The sequence below is a fragment of the Equus przewalskii genome, chromosome 1 (assembly GCF_037783145.1).
Source record: "Equus przewalskii isolate Varuska chromosome 1, EquPr2, whole genome shotgun sequence".
Lineage (NCBI taxonomy): Eukaryota > Metazoa > Chordata > Mammalia > Perissodactyla > Equidae > Equus > Equus przewalskii.
Window position 1 is genome coordinate 54,942,472 of NC_091831.1, and position 17,219 is coordinate 54,959,690.

The window sequence follows — 17,219 nt, forward strand, 5'->3', positions numbered from 1 at the left end:
TTAGGCTGGAAGAAGTACTAAATGGTGGGTGTGCCAAAGAGTTTGCACCCAGGAGCAGAAATGCCTACATCAAGTTTTACAGAAGTAAATTTTCCAGCCCCTGGTACAGTACATTCTAGGAATTTATTGTTTCTATTAGCCTATACCAGAATTTCCAAAGCCTGCCTAATTACGTGGGTCTTCCAACTGTGGTTAGAACCCCATAGATTGAGTCTCTGCTGGCGGTGCCATCCAGAAGTGCCTGTCATTCCTCCTGCATATCCTTTTAGATTTCTTTTCTTTCTATCATACCGCCATCTTGATCACAAGTCTTGAACAGTTCCCTATTTCCTACTTCATTCAAAAACTCCTGTGCATTTGCTAAGGCCTTTTATAATCTATCACTTTCTTCATGTCCATCTTATCTTCTTGCTATATTTATATAGTTTTCTTAGAGCCTCCAAAATGGATCTAACTTACACCCACCTCGTGATCTCCACCCGTATGACTTTTCTCACTTATATCATCTCCCTCCAAAATCCTATCCCCATACCTCATTCAAAGTCTGGTACAAACTTCACTTGTTCATACTTTTGTTCTCTGCTTATTCTATTCCCCACTGATAATCCCTTTCTTCTGAAATCCTGATGTATTTACAGCTAGCAACATACAATGCATTATACAATTATTGGTGTTATTTCTAATATGTCCATTTGTTTTCCCCTTGGGGCAAGGACTAGGTCTTGTTCTGTGTTTGGCACAAGGGTAAAGATTTGTAATACAATGAGTAGATACTCAGATTCTGAAGGTGGACGAACTCCAATTCAAACTCAATTTCATTTGTGTGTCCTTGAGCAATTTATCTGACCTCTAGGAATCTTAGTTTCTTTAACAATAAAATGGAGAATACAATAATCAATCAAACTGTTCTGCAAATAAAAATGAGAAAACATATTCATCATAGTGTAGTACATAACAAACATTCATCAAAGCTTACTATTATTATGCCTCTTATTAATAATAAAATAGTGGTTAAAGAAAATGAGAAAACAGAGCATTCAATGACCCTTTAGAAAATATAATTACTTTTTCTTTTCTATTATTTTAAAAAATATAGCTACTTAAAATTTACATGCAAGATTGAGCGTACTACTAGCAAATAGTCACTACTTGTTGATAAATACTGTGCTTCCAGCTAAGATCCCCACTCTCACAGGTCCCGTTGCAAACAAGCTAAAAACACCTGAAATGAAAGAAATGTGATGTAGGTGGAAATAAGAAATAGCCTATATATAAAAATGCTAAATTTAACTCTCAGGAGAACATTGTAGTGTCTGAGAAAAACTCTTAAAACGGAATTGGCAATAAAAAAGAAGTAAAGAACAAGGTTTATCCATTTTAAAACAATTGGAGATTTATCACAGTTTATATGAACTGAAATTAAACTAAATCTGGATTTAGCTCAAGTGCAAAAGATCATCAGCGTCCAAATTTCAGTTTTGCTACTCTACTTTTACTGCAATTTGTACGCACAATATTCCTGTCCTGTGGATGCCTTTGGCAGTGACACCTATAGATTGTGAGAATGTTAGGCTGTTTAGTTTTTGCAAAACATGAAATGTATCTGTTTTCCAATGAGTTATCAGTCTGTGGAGTTGTGAATCCTTTTTTAACACTTTGGATACAGATTATGACACCCTCAAAGTCACTGAGCATCCTTTCCAAAGTCATATTTCAGCATCCTTTTTCAGCTTGATTCAAAGTACGTCAACTGTAAAACATTAATTCTTTGGGGAGGGAGACAGATGTAGAGTAGGAAAAACTGCACTGAAGTCTGTATCCTCAGCACCTGCAGGTGACATATCCTTACCATTACACCTTTTGTTCTACTTCCCAACCTCATTTCCCTTCTCTCATAGTCTCCACCCAGTCAGTTATTTCAATGTATTCTTTCTAGTAGTTTCAATTTTCTCCTTTCCTCAAATTCTGCTGCAAATTCTTTTCCATCCTAGGACTTTAGGTAAATCCAATCCACTAGTTTTCTCAGAATGTGTGAAGAGAAAACCTGTTCACTCGGCTCCTAATGAGTATATTAGACTTCAAACTGGGTGACAAACCATAAATGAACGAATGAATGAATGAAAGATCTTCCTGGTTGGCTACATTTTATATATCCAAGTCTGTGTCTATTTCCCTATCCAAGCTCTCACTCCACTTTTGTCATTTCAAGCTTTCTCATATTCCACAGTTGACATCACCCAGCAAATAGAAGTCATTAGGTATTTATTTCCTCAAATTTCCTCCATTTGCCCATACATTTCCTTCTTCTAGAGAGAGAGCTTTCCTCCTCTTTCCCATGTTTCCTAGAAAAAAGATTCCTATATTCCCCTATGTTAAATGATAGACTTTTTTTTGTCTTTTGTATTTATGGTATTACTGCACTTACACTTTTTTAAACTACTAAGCTTACTTCATTTACATATTAGAAATATTGGTATATCTATCATGATTTATAACATGTTTGCATTTTTTATATTCACTCCATATTTTCTTTACTATTTTTTTCTCATTTTCTAACTTCTAACCCTTCCACATTAATTTCATCTACTGATATGAATATTTTCTTATTTTAGAGATCCCTTGGAAATTTAAAAAGGCATTATATGCATTCTTTATGTAGCAAAGTATAATGTTAATATTTCTATATCCTCCCTAAATACAAAAATAGACCACTTTAACTCTATCTCTAATATTTACTTGTACCCTGTGTGGTGTGGTCACTTCAAGTAGTCTTTTTCGTTATCATTGTTGTTGTTCTGCTAAGGCTTATTTGAATATACCAGCATATTTTCTGATTTCTCTGCTCATCATTGCTTCTCGCATCTTAATTCTTCTTTCAAGGTAGCATTTCTGATTATGTAATTTGTAATCAGTTTAATTGGTCATAGACTTGAGGTCACTATTTTTTTAAGGTTTTTTTGTTTTTGTTTTTGTTTTTGTTTTTTAAGATTTTTTATTTTTTTTCCTTTTTCTCCCCAAAGCCCCCCAGTACATAGTTGTATATTCTTCGTTGTGTGAGCTTCTAGTTGTAGCATGTGGGACGCTGCCTCAGCGTGGTTTCATGAGCAGTGCCATGTCCGTGCCCAGGATTCGAACCAACGAAACACTGGGCCGGAGCACACAGACTTAACCACTCGGCCACGGGGCCAGCCCCAGAGGTCACTATTTCTTAAAGATGAACTTCATTTGACCCAGACTCCAAAGGAAAAGATTTTCTCTTGATGTCCTTCAAGACAGTGCATGGAAACAATATTTCTAATTTCCTTTTTAGAGGCACAGCTCTAGACTTTTCCAAGGATCTCAGTTCCAGCATATGGGCATTGACATTGAAATCTTAGTGTTCAACACTTAGGATCTATACGTGAGTTAAGGAAAAAACAAAAAGAGTGGGTTTCAAGAGCTTAAACATATGCTTACCCCACTGTGTTTTTTTTCGTTTGTTTATATATATATGTACTGTTTAGGCTGTTGTAAATTCTGGGTATAAAACAATAAATAAGTCAAATCTCATACTTTCACATGAGTTACACTCTCTTAGGGATATAGAGGCAGGGACTATAGAAACAAAAGGACTAGATAATCTAAGATGTGATAACTGCCAAGAGGAAAGTAACAGGATCTTGTGATATAGAGAGAGAGGTTGGGGGACGTCTTTACCCTGGATGGCCAAGAAAGTCTTCTATGATGGGACATTCTAGGTAGGACTAGAAGGAACAGCCAGGTAAACTCATGCAAATTTATCCTTATCTCTGTTTTTGTTTGTTTGTTTCTTTCCCTATTTCTCAGTGTTTGTGCTCTATCCCTTTATCTCATTTTTGGCTATAGCTATTTGTTCCCCTTTTACAATTTCATTCTATTCCTCCCCATTTCCTTTTTCCCTTCAAATTAAAATATATTTAAGCATTCAAAAATCTCAAAATCTTGTCTTGATCATTTGACTCCTCCTTTAATGATACTTTGAGTGTCTTTATGTTGTCATCTACTATTCTCTCATCCACCTCTTTTAAAAAGGCTTTTTTCTCTTTCACCATTTAGTGAAGCTACTCGAACAAAAATAACCATAGAGAATTGTCAAAATTATACTCTTTTCAATCTTCATTTAATTAAGATGTCTTCAAGTAAAGCAATTAGTTGATCACTCACTGAAACTCCCTTAACTATGGCCCAGAATCCTTCTACACATTAACAGATTTTCTTATTATCGCTTGAGTCCTCTGTTTTCACGGGGTTCTATTTCCTCTGTCCACTTCTTAAAAGATTTTGTTCCTCATGGCTTTGTTCTTGACTGTTTTTCTTATAGTTCTAGATTCTGCCTATAAATATATACATACACTCTAATTATTTATACTACTCTCTGGTGAGAAAGGTTATGAGACTTCTCGTTGCCCCACTTTTCAAGCTGATATTAAAACTTAACTCTTAGTTCAGATTTGCTGTCTTAGTTTTCCATATAAATGTATGGACACTTTAAACCATGTTTAAATTCTAATTCAACTTTCTACTGGAAATACGTTTCTTTTATGTGTGTTTCCTATGAAGGTAACTTATTTATTTATCCTTGCTTTCAGAACCAACCTATAGAATAAGTATGGATAATTTAATTATTGAGAAGAAAGTAAATGTTACCTATCTTAATAATGTAAAAAGAAATGTAGTGGAGAAGAGTTGGGTTATAAATGAGGTATAGAATAGAGGGCCGTAAGAGGCAGAAGGAAGGGCAAGAGTGGGTATTTCTTCATCATACATAGTGGGAAGTTGAGATACAACTAACATGCATATAACAAGAAACAGATTATGGATAAGACAATATTATTGAACACTGTAAATATAAACGATAAAAAAATTCATCAAACTAAGAAAAGGAGGAGAGAAAAGAAGAACAGTTGTAGAAGTGACCTAAATCCTCATTTGTAGGAAAAGTCAATAAATTATATCTTAGAGAAGAAAGTATATTGTTTAGAGATATGGAGATAATCACAAGAAATGAAATCAGACAAAGTTAAAAATACTTAACTCTCCTCTGTGGAGGTAAGGATTGCTTTTCATAAATTACTATTATTCAATTGGTTTCACTTTGTTACCTCCCCCATCTCTCTCTGTCTCTCTTTCACTCTCTCTGTATATATATATATATATATATATATATATATAAATACATATACATTTAGACTATTGTATGTGTTGTTTATACTATGTAGACTATATTAGTATTTTTCATATATGAGGAAAACGAGTATGTGTGTGTGTGTGTGTTGAGAGTTGCCAGATAAAATTTCCTAGGTACATGGTTAACACCTTTTGATACATGAATTTAAGTTTAGGCTTGTATATGAAAAATTTTCTTGATTTATACGTTAAAATAATAGTTGTTTTATTTCATCAGTTATTCGTCAAAGGGTCCAAGTATACGTATCTTGGATCTACTTTGCCTCTCCTTCATTTAAGCTCCTTCTCTCTGACCCTTTTCTTCTTTCTTTATCTCCTAGTCATTCTCTTGGTTAACCTTCTGCTTGTCTTCATGCCTCTTATGGAATTTTTACTTAAATTTTATATTTTCCTTTGGACACTTTATAATTTATTTGTCAATTTTGAGATTTTTTTTATCATTTAATTTTTCCTGAAGCTTTATCATTGCGTGCGTCATCCACATTTTTGCTTTTGTTTTTCATTTCTCTTCTTAGTTTTTGATTTTCTGAGTCCAGTTTTAAAAAACATATATCCCCAACTCTTCATATTTTGAAATTTATTTCACTTTGGAATATTGTGTTACAGTTTTATTTTTCTGTTTTGTAATTGTTTTCAAAAGTAAAAGTTTCATCAGCTGAATTGTTTTGACTCTCACTTTTCACGCCCAGCTTTGTAGAGGTATAATTGACAAATAGAATTGTAATATATTTAACATGTAAAATGTGATGATTTGATATATATATACTTTGTGAAATGATTACCACAATGAAGTTAATTAACAGATCCATCACTTCAAGGAGTTACTGTTTGGGTTTTTTTTTTTTTTCTTTTTGCTTTGATGTGAAAGCTTAAGATCTACTCTCTTAGCAAATTTCAAGTATACAACATAGTATTATGAACTATAGTCACCATGCTGTATATTAGATTCTCACAACTTAGTCATCTTATAACTGAAAGTTTGTTCTCTGATCAATATCTCCCCATTCCTACACTCCCTAGCCCCCATCATTCTACTCTCTCTTTCCATGAGTTCAACTTTTTCTTCTTTTATATTCCACATATAAGTGATACGATCCAGCATTACTCTTTTTCTCTCTCATTTATTTCACTTAGTATAATGCCCATCAGGTTCATCCATATGTCACAAATGGCAGGATTTCCTTCTTTTTTATAGGTAAAAAATATACTCGCATTTTCTTTATCCGTTTCTCATTTGATGGACACTAAATTTGTTTTCATGTCTTGGCTATTGTGAATAACATTGCAATGAACATGGAGTGCAGATATCTCCTTGAGATAGTTTTCTTTGGCAAATATATCCAGAAGTGAACTCATTTTCTATATCTTCTTACAATAGTTTTGCATGCTGTTGGTCTGAATCTTGCTCTTCCCAGGCAGGGTTCCAGACCAAAAGCATCCTCTTCCATCATTATTATGCAGTATACTTTCCTTAATGGATAATCTTTTTGGTGGTGGTGATGGGGAAGGAGAGAGGCTAACATATATTATGATTCTCTTTCATTTATCTGAGTTCCTTAGTATTTCCTATTTATAGTCTTCTTTTCAATCTCTGGCATACCACCAATGTCACCTATCCCGTATTTCCTTTTTCCTCAAAAGTGAAGATTTCTTAAGTTCCCAGTTACAGTCCCATTTAATTGTAAGTTCAGTCTCTATAGTTGGTATTATAAAATGCCGAATCCCAGACCTGTGTTCAGTCTTTTAGCACTTAGTATCAGGTGCTTTCATTTTGATCCAGTTTTCTGCTGTGCTTTATCTATTACTTTTTGATACTCCTCCCATTTCTGTTGGGTGTTTTAGTTCTCTCATTCCCTGCTCTCTAGACCCATGGACTTATAGCAAGGAGCACTACCAGCAGCAGCTCTGCTGGAATTTGGGGTATATTTCTCTACTTTAAGGTAATTTGAAATTCACACTATTCTCCATAGCTTAATAATACTGAAAGCTGACATCATTTAAAGTTTTCTTTGTACTCTTTTTTGATCTTAACATTTGAGGAAGGTTGCATGGAGTGATTTAAATTTAGTCAACTGTCACTATCCTAGGACTAACTTAAAACCAAATTATAAATTTTTAAAAGTGAATATGTATTTATCATAATTAACAAATTATAGAAGGTTAAAAGTAATTAACTCACCCACAATCCAACTACGAAAACATAATCACTATTTAATACTGTTGTGGTATAGCTTTGTTTCCTGTACACAGGCATATACATGTCCATGTTCCATATTTCTCTATTATATATGTGTGGAGAGAGACAGAGAGAGAGAGGCTTCTCGGAATTTTTAGTCTGCAGAGACTGAGCAATGGGTTAAAAATAAATCATTCTGTATGTGAAAAGGCATGATAACACATTTAGAAGCTATGCTACAAGGTTAGAAAAAACTGGGAAGAGCTAAGAGGGACAAACAGGTATCTAAAAGGTATTCATTATGAAATTGTGTATATAATTTATGGATATAGATATATAGATAGATAAACATATCAAAAGTTTATAATTATGAAATTGTGTATATAATTTATGGATATAGATATATAGATAGATAAACATATCAAAAGTTTATAAAAGTTTTTAGTTTATACATGTTGCTAAGTTACTATCCGGCTTATACCAACATACACTCTCACCACCAAATCCTCCCTGTACCAGGCCTATTTTAAAAGTTTTGGCCAATTTTGTAAACATAAAAGGAATCTTATTTTAAATTTTTTTAAGTTAAATATTTTTCACATATTAATTGGTCATATTTTTTATGGGGAAAACTTGGTGAATTATCTGCTCATATCTTTTGTATCCATTCTTCTACTAGGATATTTGGTTTTTTTTTTTATCATGTCTGTGAGTATTCTTTATATATAAATGACATCACATTTTTGCTGTTTTTGGTTACAAATGTTTAGTAAATTATACATTCATATTTCAAAATTGTTCAGGACATTTTATTGATGTAAAAAATTTTTAATGTAGTTGAATTTAATAATCCTTCTTTTAGGAGTTCTTCCTTTGTCTATAATGCTTAGAAAGCTTTTCTCAATCTTAATATCAGCAAAAGATTCATGTACATTTTTCTCATTTATTATGATTTTAAAATTATATTATTCCATTGCTCCATCTAAAAGTTATTTTGGTGTGTAATGTATTGCGATATAAATGAATGATTTCCTAAGTATTCTAGATCTGCTTCAGAGGATTTTTTTGTTCTCTGGCTTTTATAATTATGTCAAGACTAAATTATTTTAATTGTTGTAGTTTTGTAGATTTTAGTAACATGCAGGACAGGCAGTATATATTTCACTGCTCTTTGGCTGGCTCTGTAAAATGATATTTTGAAGCCATAATAAACATTTTTATTACTTCTGGAATATACACATAATGCATTATTCCTGCTTGTATATCATTGTCATTGTAATTTCATATGTATCTAGTTGATCTCTCAGTGAAAAAAGATACCACTAATCTTGATGGTACATAAATCACTATAACTAAAATTATGTAGCTATGGAAATCAACCATTCAGATAGCTCCAGCAGAGATCATAATTGATTTGCCAGTTTCTTTGTAAAAGTAATATGCTAATATGATACACAGAGAAGATTCTAGAGGAGGGTGAAGGTAAGAGGGTATAAAATGATTTCTAAAATCATTCCTCAGCAGTTATTGAGAAACCGTCATATGTATTTACCAAACCTCTAGAACTATACACCTACAAATTTCTAATTCTATATTATGTGCTTTCCCCTACTATTTGTTTTTGGCATCTGCCCCACAGAGAAACTTGAGGTTTCACTAATGTGACAAATGTTTCCGACCATTATAAATATTATGCATCATTTTCCTCATAATTACCTTGTAAAGTCTGTCATCTCCATCATGATCATACACATCTTCTTGGCCAGGACAATGATATCGTTGCTTGTATCATCCCATATCTCAATCTCAGCATCCAGCTTACTCTTCACTTTCTTGAAATCAGCAACTTGCTCAGCAATCTTTTCTTTTTCTGCCTCAGGCAATTGAGTCATCTTAGCCTAAAACATGTGATAATTAGATTTATAATCACTTCACTGTGTCAAAAAGCATTTTAGGAAGAAGAGGTCATTATAGAATATTCATAAATCTTGTTCATTTAAAAACAGAGACATGTCTTAGAATTTTTTTCTTTTTTTTTTGAGGAAGATTAGCCCTGAGCTAATATCTGCTGCCAATTCTCCTCCTTTTGCTGAGGAAGGCTGGCCCTGAGCTAACATCCGTGCCCATCTTCCCTCTACTTTATGTGTGGGACACCTACCACAGCATGGCTTGCCAAGCAGTGCCATGTCCACACCCGGGATCCGAACTGGCGAACCCCAGGCCGCCAAAGCAGAACATGCAAACCTAACCACTGAGCCACAGGGCCAGCCCCATGTCATAGGTTTTTTAAGTCATATAATCAAAACTTTCCAGGTTTAATTGTTCATATGAAAAATCTATTGAATTATAATTGTTTCTTCTAGAACTACGATGTTACATTTGAGAACAATGTATAATTTAGTATCTAACATATTCAAATCTACTCCTTAAATTCTCAAATTCCTAATGCATTAAAATTTTACATTCATTCAAACTAAATGTAATGCATCACATATGTTAGAAAAGTGTATACGTTATTTAATTATACTAATAGTATGCCTCAAAGGTAGAAGTATCATAAAGTTTGTCTTAAAATGAAACTATATCTACATTTATCTTCAAATGAAACATACATAGACAGATCCTCACATAAACACTCACATGCATTGGTAAACAGTAATAGTACACATTTATAAGCCATATGTATATAGACGAGCATATATATAAAATCATAAGGATGTATATATATTTTGCGCAGGTGTGTATGTGTATGCAAACTCTTTTGGAGGAAAAGTAAAAATGTTATGGGCAGAGTCCATTAAGACAGCCCTCTCTATTTAGTATCTTGAGTTTTGAGGTGCTGCTCTCCCATCCACAGTAAACTTATGTTGGCATGATATCATTCTTTGGATGTCATATCTTGAACAGTGTACAACTTGCAGCTTCTACTTGCAATTTAAAATGTGGGATGGGTAGAAAAGCATCAATAATTTAAACTACCATATTCACCACCTTAGCACCTGGGACCTATGATTTTTGTCAAATATAAAAGAAGCTTGAAGTAAAAGCGATTTGATAATATCAAGTCCATAAGATTTCATGAGACAGGCTATGCAATCATATGGTCAAAAAAAGGAATCCATAAATATTCTAACAGTAGAATGAGTACATAAGTCTGAAAGGGAGCATTCAAAAGGATAAATCATTAAAGCATAAATCATAAAGGATAACAGAATTTACTTATTTGATTTTTCACATAGAATATGTGATACCTACAATGCCTATGGTATGTCCAGATGATAGTCTCTAGGACATCTATAGATGGGGAAATAAGAAGAAATCACCTCAAAAAGCTTTGCAATATTCTGGATACTAGGATCAGAATACTAAACCACACTTTATTGAATCAATAATGTACAATATCAAAGGAGCTTAACTATATGAAGGGAGGAATTACAAGAATGGTCAATGGAAAATGCAAGTAAAAATCAAAGAACCAATATCAAGTATCTGTCATTTATCATCTATTTATTATAAGCCTAACTCAGTGTCTAAAATAACTTGGTATCTGTAACATTTCAGGATTAACTATCCATGCTTTAGTTTCAATCTAGTAAATAAAATAAACAATGAGACTTTGTGATTTGAAGTTTCCTTTAAATTCATTAGCGTGATGCTTAACACATACTGAACGCTCAATAAAGGCTATTTCTTATTCTATAAAAAGTTATCAAAATATATTCACATATCTAGCACTTAAAATTTGTTTTCTTTTCATAATTTATTGATTTTATTTTATTTGAAGAATTAAATTAAGCTTTATGAGACTAGGGTTTTAACTGATGACCTATACAAGTAACTGTTCGTTAGGATCTGAAAATAGTTTGTAGTTTCTTTTCTCAGCAAATGTCTCCTATGTAATATGTTGAAAGAAGAGCAACTTTTACTGCTGCTGGCATATGGCAAGGCACATAAATGAAGACACAGCTCACTTACATCTGAAATCAATAGTATGCAAGCACATTAAGTAAATTATAAGCTGTCAACACATTAAACTAGCTCAAAAATAGAGATGAATTTTCTCCACTCGACAAGTGGCCATTATCATTTTCTCCATTTTCATAAAAAAGTGTTTAAACTTTCAGATAATAACTGTAGATAGAGTCCATTGGGACCTCCTTTTACAGTATTCATCTCAGATAATAAATCCATGACCCTGGATTTAAAAAATAATTTTGAAGTGCATGCTAGCATATCATGGAAAATTACTCACTATCCTCATAATAAAGTTAAAACTATTCAAGAGGTCATCTGGTTAAGTGTATTCCAAGTTCACCTCCTTGGAATGCCAGTGATTTCCAATATGACCTTGAGGAAGTTACTTAACCCTCCTGTCTATGGTTCCCCAGACACAAAATGACGATAATTGCAAATGCTATCCACCCGTCATGCAGGGAGTAGAGTCCATTATTGGGTAACACTAGACTGATCCTGTTGGGGACAGGAATCTCATCGGTTGCCCTCGATTTCCTTAATAACATCTCAACTCACGTGGTGAATACAATTGGCAGATGTTTACTTCTGACAAGATGAGGGCCCAAAGTTGAGCAACAGTTTACAAAATTAAAAGTTCTAGAGAATTCTGACTCTTTCTTACAGGAGGAATATCAACAGAAAACCATTAAATTACTTACTGACACCTTTACTGAAGGTTTTTAGTGCTTCCATGAATGATTTACTATATGCTATCAAGAGATTTTAATCACTACGAAAATTTCAAAATAGGACTTCAAAGAATACTTGATATTTAAGAATTCTGGGTGAAAATTTCTTATTGGATTATTTAGTGCAGGATAAGCAAAGAAACTCAGGTACAGAGCTTAAGACATATCAGGTAAGTGTTATTGTTGGCTGGCTTATGTCTCTGCTCCTACTCAAATCTATGGAGAAGAACTCTGACACAAATAGCTATCAAAAGCTTTTTGAATCACTGCCATCCAAATGCAATTACATTGTATGTCGACTGACTCTGGAATCTATTGTCAAAGACAATGAAAATAGCTAACATTTATATATGCCCGATACTCCTCTAGGCATCTTACATACACTTAAACTTTAATCTTCAGAGGAACCTATGACGTAAGTATATCATTATCCTAATTTTATGGAGTATGAAACTGAGTTTCCAAAAGGTTATTTACTCAAGATTACAGTGTTGTAAATGGTAGAACCTGGAAGCAAACCTAGAAATTCTGGCTCTAGAGTTTTTGTTCTATCGCCATGACAACAAACATGAGCAATATTGCCCACAACATACCAAAACATTCAGATTCTCCCAAATGGTAGTTATCTACCACCTTCTACTTTCGAACACAGTTATTCTCCAAAGTACAGTCAGCCACATATCTTTCCCAATCTGTTTCCTCATCTGTAGACTAGAGACAATGATACTCACCTCACAGTTAAGCTCAAAGGTGAGTTGTTTTAGAGATCAAATGAATGAATGTATGTGAAAACACTTTTTAAATTCTTAAGTGCTATTAAATGCCAACTGCTACACAAACAGATTCAGTTCTTCGCTTTATGCAGTGATCCTTGGAATTCTATTTCTAATGTTATCCTCCTTTTTTCAACAAAAATTATATTCTTCCATTAGCCTATTAGGCATTTTCCAGTATATATATGTCATTTACAGTTTTAGCTCTAAAACAGAGTTTGGCAGAATTTTCCTGTAAAGGGCAGGATAGTAAATAATTAATGCCTTGCTGGCCATACCGTACCACTTTGTTGCATTATTCAACTCTGTTGCTGATGTAATGCAAGTGCAGTCATAGACTCTGCACGCCAATAAGTGTGGCTGTGGCAATACAACTTTATATGGACACCGAAATTTGAATTTCATGTAATTTTCATGTATCACAAATATTATTCTAATTACTCCCACTCTGAATTTTTTCAACCACTTAAAAATGTAAAAAATATTTTTAGCTCATGGACTGTACAAAAACAGTTGGGGGCCAGATTTGGCCTGCTGGCTGTAGTTTTCCAACACTTGCAAGTCCTTTATTCTCTTGATTTTCCTGTTTCTCAGTAATACTGCCTGCTACTCAGTCTTGAAATCTCAATTTAAAAAAATTCTTCTGCTTTCTTTATCTATCCTCTTTTGTGAAGCAGAAAGTTTGTCCATTTATCTCATACATTTATCATATCCATCTCCTTCTCTGTATTTCTTACTACTATACAAATTCGTCTTAATTTTCTCTTTCATTTTCATTCTTTTGTCTTGCTACCACTTGATTCACTCTTTCTGACTTTGATAAAATTTAGCAATTCTTCAGCTAAAAACCACCTTCCATGTCTCCTTACTGAACAAAGAGTATCAATTCCTCAATTACCATCATTAAATTTGTTTAAAGTGGAAAATTCATATAGAAAAATGTCCAAATAATAAATATAAAGTGGAAATACTTCCACAAGCTAAGTGAGTCTGTGTATTTCGTACCCAAATCAAGGAGAAAAAAAGGTTACCAGCACCCCAGAAACTTCCCTGTGTCCTATTCTAGTCGCTACACATCAAGAACAATTACTATCTCGATTTCTACAACTATAGATGTTCCAATTTTTGAACGTTATATGAATGGAGTAATAGTATACGTACACTTGTGTCTGGCTTTTTATGTTCAACATTTATATATTTGAAATACATCTGCACTACCGCATGAAGTTATAGTCTGCTTATTCTCATTGCTCTATATAGATAGCATTCCACTCTGCAAATATATACCACTTATTTATCTGTTTTTCTATTAATGATCTGTTGGGAAGCATTCCATTTTGGGCTATTATAAATATTAAATATATATAAATATAAATATTTAAAATATGTATTAAATTCTTGTGTTTTTGATGCACTTATTGGGACATTATTCTTGAGTGTATAGCTAGGAGTGGAATTACTAGGGGACAGGAACCATCATTACCTTTGCCCTTACCACTTCAATGTCATTTCATCTTCCTTTCACGTACTGTTCCCTCAAGCTAAACTAAGCTATTTGCTGTTGCAGGTGAATATCTTCAGATATTGCCCGTTAATTATTTGGCTCATCTTCATCCCTTTTCCCATTTCTGTTGGTCCAAACTTAACCATACTTCCCAACCAAGTTCATCCAGTACATCCCCCTTTCTTCTCTAGCTGTATGTAATTATTCTTCTAAAAATTTCAGAACATGTTATCAGTTCCTCCCTTAAGATGTTTATATTGTTCTATTGTCTAATTATTTGAGAATATGAATGTCCTATCTCACCAGAGGAAGATCTTTGAGAACGAAATCACCTTTTGGAATAGATATATGTATAAAACTTGTTTATTTGTGGTTTTTGGGTCTCCTCTCCCTAGAATATGAGTTTCGTGAAGATAGGGACATATACGTGATAAATGCTTGTTTGTAATCGTTAATAGAAATAGTCAGGAATAAAGAAAAACAGGCTTGTGGGATCAAAATTTTATAGCATTGCTCTTGCATTTTCTTTGTCACCTGCATTTACACAGTTTCAAATCCTCTTCCTTGTATTAATTTCTTTTACTCATTTTTCCTGTCCATTTTCAAACTCAGCTCCTCATTATTTCTCTAAGACTGTGTCAACGGCACAGTTGATCTCCTCATCCTCTTTTTATCTACTTCGTAATTTCATTATGTTCATTACTACTACTTAAAATATTGAAATGCTTACATTATTTCTTTACTTAAACACTTTCAATGATTTTCATAACCACTTAAAAAAGACAAAAAGAGAAGAAAAAAGTAGTATAATAGGAAAAACGTAACAATTGCTGTCATGCAGACCTCCGTTCAAACTCCAACTCTGCCAAGTACTAGCTTTGCGGCGAGTGACTTAACCATCCTAAGCCCCACATCATCACTTGTTAAATGACGATAAACTCATTTTGGGTCCTCTGACAGAGTTATTTGTTTAAATAATGATACCTAGAATGTATTAAATATTGTGTAAATGGTACTTATGATTAATGTATATAAACGCTTTAGCCTGGACTCCAGGGTTTTCCACAATACTGTGGGGAAGAACAGCTAAAAATGCATCTAACGACCTCGCAGAGCTTAGGCAGGGACCACGTGAAATATTTTGCTCAAATACACTCCATAAGCAATAAACCACATAAAAATATAAGCTTATTGTAGTTCTCTTTTTCTCAGAAGCTCTATAATCCAAATTTCTTATTTTGAATATAAAGAAACTGAGTCCCAGGGGAGAGAAATGACATAAAAATATTATCCAGCTGGTTAGCGGCAGATTTGGTACTTAAATCCATGTGGTGCCACTCGTTCTCTCTTCCCACAAAATTGTTCTGCTTTACTTAGCTATAACTCTTCCATGGAAATTTAATTCTTAAGTAAATCATATAACTCTGTTACTTTTCCTATCCATAAACCTGGACAGAACACAGAAATAGTATTTTATTAGTAAGTAAGCTATAATCACTACTTTTTTATTTTATAAATATTAGGAAATTCTTAATCAATTAATATTACTCATGCAAGTGTGTAGCTAGAACTCAACATTTAAAATTAATTGTTTTATAAACTTTTAAAATATATGCATGGTGTATGTATATTGGATAAATATTTCTAAAAAGAGAATTCTTGTTCTTATCTCCAGAGTTTCACAAATTTAATAGTAGCATTTATATATATACATATTTTTCAATAAACTCAGAGGCATTTGGGAAATGGATGTTTTTAATATATAAAAAATACAAATAGTAAAACATTTTGCTGGAGTTTAAATCTGAAGTGTTGCCAGCAGAAATTCAACTTAATTAAAATTTGAGAACAAATTCATGAAAAAAATTTATGCATTGATATTTCAAGTATACTAAATTGTGACTTCAAACATGTTCCTGAGAATTCATTGAGAAAACTTTTCCATAATATTTTTTAAATGATATTTATGTATTAGATTTGCACTTTGCTTTAAGTAATGATATACAGTTCTACATTTTTATGTTTAGTCCTTTAAATCAAATTTATAGATATATTAGCTTTAAAAAGCTCTCAGTTTCCTCATCTGCCAAAAACTAGCAATCTTAAAACGTTGTGGGTTACACTCACAGATCCCTGTCACGTCTAAACCCATCTCCTTTTACTATAAAACTTTATAGGCTTCAGGGGCTGGACTGAAACATCGAGTGAACTGTTAAATTATCATGTTTCTTTGATCATTTATGCTCTAAAGGTAATAATAATGGTAATTAACATTTATTAATGCTTCCCACATGCCAGTCACTTTTCTAAGCACTTCTGAAAAATCATCCCATTTGAATAATAATATTCCGAGGCAGATACTCTTAATATCCACCTGTCATACGATGGAAATAAGGCCTGCGGGGACAAATGCGTGTCTCCTATGAATGAAGAAGACCTCCAATGCTTTCCTTTGCTTTTACATCGTATCTCCTTGCTTATGGTTTCATTTGCAATATAGTTTTTAGCACTAGGGTTCATTTCAATCTTGAAAAACAATAGTCATGTATTATTTGTGAAACCAATTTGTTTTTCCTGGTTCTGGGAAAAAATAAAGGCTGTAAAAGGCATCTGGGAGACAGCTGGAAAAATCTGAATATAGACTGGGAGTCAGGCAAAATTAGGAAGCGATTGTTAATTGTCTTCAGTGTGAGGACAATATTGAGGTTATGTAAGAGAATGTCCATTATTTCAGGAGATACCTGCTGAAATCTTTAGGCATAAAGTACCATGATGTTGCAAATAACTGAAGTATTTCAGAAAAAAAAGGAAATATGGCTCTGGCACTATGTTAAAACTGCTGTATCTAGGTCATGGGA

At 33.2% G+C, this 17,219-nt stretch overlaps 1 protein-coding gene across 21 annotated transcripts in view; it reads right to left on the reverse strand.

Annotated features, from left to right (window-relative positions):
• Positions 1-17,219, reverse strand: part of CTNNA3 (catenin alpha 3) — a 1,517,748-nt gene that overhangs the window by 111,367 nt on the left and 1,389,162 nt on the right. For all 21 annotated transcript variants that reach the window (XM_070563754.1, XM_070563769.1, XM_070563716.1 and 18 more), the window contains one exon: positions 9,098-9,279. In XM_070563754.1, the coding sequence (XP_070419855.1) occupies positions 9,098-9,279 (182 nt within the window). The remainder of the gene's footprint in view (positions 1-9,097; positions 9,280-17,219) is intronic.